The following is a 7638-nucleotide window of genomic DNA, read 5'->3' on the forward strand; positions in this document are numbered from 1 at the left end:
GACCTCAACCAAACATACCAACACATCCCATAACATCATACCAACTTAGTCGAACCTTCGAATCACTCCAAACAATATCAAAACACCAAATTACACTCGGATTCAAGCCTAAGAACTTCTAAACTTCCGAATTCCACAAACGATGCCGAAACCTACCAAACCACATCCGATTGATCTCAAATTTTACACACAAGTCATATTTGACATTACGGACCTACTTCAACTTCCGGAATCAGAATCCAACCCCGATATAAAAAAGTCAACCCCCCGGTCAAATTTCCCAACTAAAAATTCGACTTTCGCCATTTCAATCCTAAATCAGCTACAGACCTCAAATTCACAGTCCTGACACGCACTACAGGAAAAACGGTTATTAACGACAAGAAAAATGATCCCTAAAAATCAGAATCTGGTCCCTAAAGATATATAACGACCAGGTTTATCCGGTCGCAACCCGTTGTTGTAGGCTTCGCCGCTAAAGGTTAATAGCGACGGGTATTTCTCACTGGTCCCTAAAGGGTTGCAGCGACCGGCACTTCTCTGGTATCTAAAACATTTTTGACGACCAGGTTTTCGGTCCATGATAAACACCTTAAATCAGTCACTATCTAGTCCTTAATTGATTTAGGGACTACTTTTCTGGTCCCTAATGATTAAATAAATAAACATTAAACTGGTCAAAAAGAATATTTTAAGGACAATCAGTCCTGGTCCATAAAAATATTACAGCTGGTCCCTAAAATTTTATATCAATAAATCTCAATATTTATCAAATTCTCTAAAAACTATTGCCACAAAATATAATATAAAGATAAACCTTTCTATTACAAATATTGCGTAACTTCTTGTTAATGCCACGATCCATGATGTAAGTCACAATATCTTTTACAAAATTTTATAGCAAAAACACCAAATTAATATCCCTAGATTAGAAATATAATAACATTTTGTTGCAATAATATCCTAGCAAAATGATAGTCATCTTGTATATATGTCTCCAAAAGCTGCATCTTGACTTGTAAGTTGCTCCAAAACCTGGAAAAAGGATGCAAACAATTATTGTTAAGAAAAAAATAAAAAGAAACCAGAAAATCAATTAGTTTAGTGGGATAAATATTTAACCACTTACCAGAATAAGTGCCCAAATTAGAAACATAAACCATCACCGTAAAAGAGGCTGCATGACAACACACAAAAGTGGATTAGAAATAAGAACAATAAGTCTAGTTTTCCTAAGCCTTCATTTGTCAAATTACTTATCAATCTACTGAACTTGTTTAACTGGTTAACACAGTGATATGTGTTATAGCTTAGTATGAACTTTCCAAATCTGCATTCTCTTCAGTTAGCTATGTACGTAACCACAAGCAAACATGTATGAAGGAAAACTGCAGTTCCTAAAATAGATTTATGAAAATCATTAACGTGACATAAGTATGACAACGATATAAAACTATTGCTAAAGACCTGCAACTGAAAGTCAGTAGAACGAGTGCATGTTCTAATGTTCAAGAGATTTTAAGGCAAAACTTGATTCGATACTTGTTTAAGGCTGAAGTTGATTCAAAAATAGTACATCACTCAGACATAAGCCAAAACAAAGCAAACTACTACATCCTTCTTCCTAATAAATCCAGAAAATGCATATACTGATGAAGATTTTCTACTAGCAGATTGTTTTTATACCAAAAGTAAAGATTATGTAAATATCTATTTTTAGCTCTAGAAATATGTTCTTTACCCCTCAAAGCATGCTCTGTTCTGCTCTAGCCAAATAGAAAAGCAGCAAATGCACAACAAACAACAAAATGAAATAATATTCGAGTAAGTTGCTACTAACTTGGTATGTTAACCAGATGGTCATTCTCCTGAAACGGTCGATGTCGAAGGCTGGACATTGGAGTGTTGGGCAAATACTAGTTGCTTCATTTCTTTCATCTAATTTTCTAATGTAGACACATGATCCTTCAAAGATTTGTTTTTTCTCGAGTTGAACACAACTCAGATATTAGTTCAGCCTTTGAAGAAGCGTCACATTTCAAGTTTTTTGCTTTTACTCCACCTCCAAAGCCAAATACATGGCTACGGGTTTGAGGTCCAAAATAGTTTTCTACAATCTCTATGCTTGAAAGAGATGGTTCAGACATCACTAATTCTTGGATTTGAGCCTGAAAACTATATAAAGAGATTGTCAGAACCCATACTAACTAAAAGTAAGGTAGATGTTCAATTAACCAAACGCACATGTTTCTCAATTGTTTCAAAATCAACAAGTGTGTTATTCTTCTTGCGAGTCTCAAAGTAAATCATGTCAAATAGTCTGTCAATATTCAAAGAAAAGAATTGAGATTTTATGATAGCACCTTTTGATAAATAATTTCTCTAATTGGCTTGCTACCAATATGATGAAGCATCTTTAGCTTAGCTTGAAGTATTAGATTGAAATATTATAAATAAATGTAAAAAAATGATCATAGTATGAAAGTGAAAATATATAACTAAGTATTGTATGTCAAACCTGAAAACTTTATGAAGCAAAATGTTCCTTTATCAACCATTCCCATTGTTTCTTGTCTACCCCCTTTGGCACATTTCTAAGAGCCTCTTGGATTGGCTTACCCTTCACATACTTTGCATGCAATCGTCCTCTACATTTATTCCATAATTCTTTCATCCAACTCAAAATATGATCGCGATGAATATCCATGTCCTCACTCTCAAATTTATCCTACAATAAAACAAATATGTTTTAAACGTTTAGAGTATGTGAAAACAAATTAGTAGTCATTCAATGATTCAAAGACAGTGAAATAAAATTCCCTCATAGTATCTGCTGAAAAGACAAAATTCCATGTAATTCAGTCACATCAGAAAAAGAATAATTACTAGGAAACATCAGTGGTCTAGCATTAGAGAGATGATTCCTTGCCAACATCTAGTTGCCAATCTAAGCAGTCTAACAGAACTAGAAGCAGGAGTAAGTGTGTTAATTTTCCATTTACTCTTATAATCTCTTCTCTAACAGATAAGTTCATCCTATATAAGAATAAAGCTCCTAATATATATAATCAAATAAGAGAAAAAAATAAGTAATAGAGGCCATAGCCACATCTCCAGATTAGTAAGAAAAGAGGAACCCAAGAAAAAATAAGAATACTCAATCCAGTTACCTCGACAGCTGCCCACATATGATTTAATTTCTCTTAATGTCATCGCACGATGATACTCCCAACGGACACATATTACGGTCACGAACTAATTTTCCCAAGTGCCTCGCAAATATATTGCTATTATTTCCAACTGTTCGATTATTGTAAAATGTTACTTTCAGCTTCTGTCCCACTTCAAGTGATGCAACTTCTTTGCACTTGTTACTTCCTCGAACCTTTTTTACCTTACTAGTACATGAACCTACATTTGCATAATGTAAAAGTATTTGTAAATATTATACAAATAATAAACTTGTGATCGAATAGATTTGAGAACATACTTGGTTCAACTGTTTGGGTGGATTCCATCACTTGATTAGTAGATGGAGAAAATGAAATATCAGTTTGCACATGCTTGTTCTCATGAACAGAGGGATTTATATTTGTTGTTTGCATTTCTTGAGCAGCAAACATTGTAGAATCTGATCTTGTCATGTTAGAAGTTCTTGGCATACCTTGACTAGTGTAAAGAGAATTATAATGAAAGGATCCCACCTTATTTCCAAAAAAACCCTGAAGAGGACAACGATTTAAGCTCTCGCCCTCGCCCTCGTCCTCGTCCCATCCCTATGGCACCTGGTGATAGAAATCATATTAGTAAAAAGTTTTGCATTAAAATTCAGAATATAAATTAGTAACTCTATAAATTTGAGAAATCATACTTGGTTCGACTGTTTGGGGGGATTGTATAGCTTTATCAGTAGATGGAGAAAATGAAACATCAATTTGCATATGCTCTTTCTCAATAACCGAGGGGATTTTAATCGTCCTTCGCATTTCTTGATCAGCAGACAATGTAGAATCTGATCTTGAGTTGCTATAAATTCTTGGAACACTTTGACTAGCATGAAGACTCCTCTTATGGAAGGATGATTCCGGCTTATTTCTAACATTCCCGAAGAGCACATAGATCTAAGCCCCCGCCCTCGTCCCTTTGCTATAGCACCTAGTGCAAGAAAATCATATTAGTAAAAACTTTAACATTAGAATTCACTTTTACGTATTAATAGCACAAAAAAATTGAGAAACCTTACTTGTTTCACCCGTTTAAATGTATTTCATAATTTCATCAGTAGAAGTATAAAATGTAATATCAGTATGTATTTCTTGAGCAGCAGTCATGGTAGAATCAGACAACCCCACAGAGCACATACATCTAATCTCTCGCCCTCGCCCTCAGTCCTTACCTATAGCACCAGGTGCAATGAATGTATATTTGCTAGTAGACTTCATAGGGGATCCCACCTCATTTCCAGTCTTTAGTGGTTTCATATTAAACCTACAAAAAAAAAACACAAGAAAAATCAAGACATTATAAAGACAATGTACTATCAATGAAAAAATCAGGTAATCAGACTATAGAACAATGAAATGCTAATGCATAAAGAAATACTTTACCTCATTCGTTCTTTTTCGTTTATTTTGTATGTGATTTTCTAAATCTACAATATCATCATCTAGTTGTTGGACAATCTCATAGGAATCACGAGGTTGCATCTTTCTCACTACACGCCAGCCTTTATTGGAATTATCATTAGCATAAAGTTGTTTTGGAAATATCAAACTAGATTTACCAAAATTAATAAGTTGGTTATACAATTCAAAAACACATAATATGTAAAAAGTTCAACCAACTCTTCACCACATAAGAAAACCCACAACAAACAAAATCCCACAATATGCCCACGACACTTTTCTTAGCCCTTCAAGCAAGTTCCCAAAACTCTTGTTTAATGTAACCCTAATAGAAAACCCCTCAATAAATCCAAAAATACTTCACTTTTAGCACACAACAACAATTAATATTCCAAAAAAATAAAGAAACCTAATGAGATAACCTCTGTTCTTGTTGTCCAAGCCCCAAAATCGAATCCAATATCCTCACTTTTACCTCCCACACAACAAAATTAGTGTTCTAAATAAATAAAAACTCAATCAAAGAAACTTAGGTCAAAAAGATAGAAGGAAAAAAAGAAACAGAAGAAAAAAAATTCTGATTTTCATCAGAAAGAAAAAAAGAAGCAGAATGAGAAAAATTGAAGAAACTTACTCTTGATGTAGCCGAATAATGCCGAGTGATTGACAAGAATTTTGTTTAGCCAGACAATGCTTGATATCGAGCAACAAGTATTTAAGGAGTTTAGGAATTTCAAGGGTTTTGAGAAAGAGAGAGGGAAGAAACGTTTGGAAAGGCTAAGTAAAAGGTTTTTACTCGTGAGAGAGGGAGAAAAAGTTTGAGAAAAACTAGCGCTAACTATTTTCACTTATTTTTTATTCGCGCCTACGTCTCTCGCTGAATGTGATTATTAGAGACCGGACAAATGTCTTTTTTCAGACCACATTAAATCCCTTCGTTTGTTTAGGAAAGGTAAATCGCTATTTATGGACCAAAAATAATCTTGTCCCTGTAAGTACACTTTTAGGGACCAGATTTTTAACTCATCGCTAAATCTTGATCCCTAATAACCCTTTTTCTTGTAGTGACACTCCTAAGTCCAAAATCATCCAACAGAGCTAATAGAATCGACGAAACTCCATTCTAGGGTCGTCTTCATACCATTCTGACTACGGTCAAAATCCTAGGACTTAAGCATCCGTTTTAGGGACTAAGTGTCCCAAAACACTCCGAAACCAAAAATAAGCCCTTCCCGGCAAGTCACATTAGCAGAAACAGATATGGGGAATGCAGTAAATAGGGGATCAGGGCCAAATTCAAATTAAAACGGAAAAATTAAAACGGAGGAAAATTGAATTACCGTTATAGAAATGGTCTAATTTGGATTAATTAATATTACATTAATATTAACAAATAAATTTGGTCCAAAAAATTAATCAATCAATCGATCATTTGACCAAATTCGAATCCGAAGCCGAGCGAGCGACGACGACGACAACGACGCGAGACTTGCCTTCTTCTTAACTCTTTAAGAGCTAGAAGAAGAGAAATTGCATATATACCCATCAAAATTCTTTTCCTCCTCCAATATGGGACAATGTCCTTTTGTCAAGGAGGAAAAATTAAAATTTTATTTTCCCCTCCATTTCCCATTCACCCTCTTTTAAGCTCTAAGAAGCTTAAACCTAACGACCCCCACATGAATAGGGAATGTCTATATCACGGAAATATGCATGAAAAACTATGTGATTTACAAGCAAAGATTAATCGCATATGGATAAGTAGGCTTCCCTTTGAACTTTCCGTAGTGAACTTATGTTGGATATACTCGATCAATCGGTAGATTTGATATCTTTGAACCGTTGAACTTTGGTGTATACCTAGACAATCATAAGTCACACAACCAACTCTTAACCGTCTTTGGTTCTCATTGTTGTATTCGTTTCAGCCATGAACACCGCCTGGTTTCATAAGTGCGTAGAGAACCGGCCTTGCAAAATTCTCCTTGAAAGGGCTAACAGTTCTCACTTACATAGGTGATTCCTCAACGTGTCATCCCGTAGATACACTTTTTGATATTCCCCGTATAAAATTTAGAAACCATTAAAAAGCCTTACAGTTTTATCCTTGGTACTGAACATTGTCTCATCACGAGAATGGACCAAAATATTTAGTTGACAATGTTGAACCGTCATTAATGACTTTATTTGATCTCCTTGAACCTAGATCTTGGGATCTCCAGTCTTCTAGGTAGAGTTACTGCCACAATGACTTGTTCTCGGCCATAGCCCCATTTCCCTTAAATAATCTTTCAACTACCTCTCTAGTTAGGCCTTTCGTAAGTGGATCCGACACATTGTCGTTTGACTTTACATAGTCAATTGTGATGATCCCCCTAGAGAGTATTTGCCTAACGGTTTTATGTCTTCGTTGTATATGACGAGATTTACCGTTATACATAACGCTCCCAGCCCTTCCAATCGCCGCTTGACTATCGCAATGTATGTATATTGATGCCAATGGTTTGGGCTAAAATGAAATATCTTCCAAGAAATTTCGAAGCCATTCATCTTCTTCACCGGCTTTATCTAAGGCAATAAATTCAGCCTCCATTATAGAGCAAGCAATACACATTTGTTTGGATACCTTCCAAGATACCGTTCCTCCACCAATAGTGAATATATATATCCACTTGTGGACTTCGAATCAGTTGAACCGGTGATCCAATTTGCATCACTGTATCCCTCAATCATCGCATGATAATTACTATAGTGCAAAGCAAAGTCTTGGGTATGTTTTAAATATCCCAAAACACGTTTCATCCCCATCCAATGAGATTGACCTGGATTGCTCGTGTAACGACTCAATTTACCTATAGCACAAGTTATATCTGGTCGAGTACAATTCATGATATACATTAAACATCCCAGCACACGATCATAATCCAATTGTGATATACTTTGGCCTTTGTTCTTTGCAAGTGCAAGATTCACGCCAATTGGAGTCTTTGCAACTTTAAAATCTAAGTGCTTG

General features: G+C 35.3%; 1 protein-coding gene across 4 annotated transcripts; it reads right to left on the reverse strand.

The window, feature by feature from the left end:
• Positions 1-726: 726 nt before the first annotated feature.
• LOC107780418 (uncharacterized) lies at positions 727-5508 on the reverse strand. Of its 4 annotated transcripts, XM_075251957.1 has the most exons (10): positions 5260-5395; positions 4608-4726; positions 4397-4488; positions 3872-4155; positions 3491-3785; positions 3171-3411; positions 2519-2728; positions 1841-2175; positions 1130-1177; positions 727-1035 (listed from the first exon to the last, which is right to left on the reverse strand). In XM_075251957.1, the coding sequence occupies exons 2-5, from the start codon at positions 4610-4612 to the stop codon at positions 3777-3779; spliced, it is 390 nt and encodes a 129-aa protein (XP_075108058.1). In that variant the 5' UTR covers positions 4613-4726; positions 5260-5395; the 3' UTR covers positions 727-1035; positions 1130-1177; positions 1841-2175; positions 2519-2728; positions 3171-3411; positions 3491-3776. The 4 variants fall into 4 exon arrangements, 2 of the variants coding, with proteins under 2 accessions (XP_075108058.1, XP_075108059.1); XR_012708749.1 differs by lacking the exon at positions 4608-4726 and having other exon boundaries at positions 3872-4146; positions 4244-4488; positions 5260-5508; XR_012708750.1 differs by lacking the exon at positions 4608-4726 and having other exon boundaries at positions 1841-2168; positions 3872-4146; positions 4244-4488; positions 5260-5488.
• Positions 5509-7638: the final 2130 nt, after the last annotated feature.

This window comes from Nicotiana tabacum, chromosome 4 (genome assembly GCF_000715075.1).
Source record: "Nicotiana tabacum cultivar K326 chromosome 4, ASM71507v2, whole genome shotgun sequence".
In the NCBI taxonomy this organism is placed as follows: Eukaryota; Viridiplantae; Streptophyta; class Magnoliopsida; order Solanales; family Solanaceae; genus Nicotiana; species Nicotiana tabacum.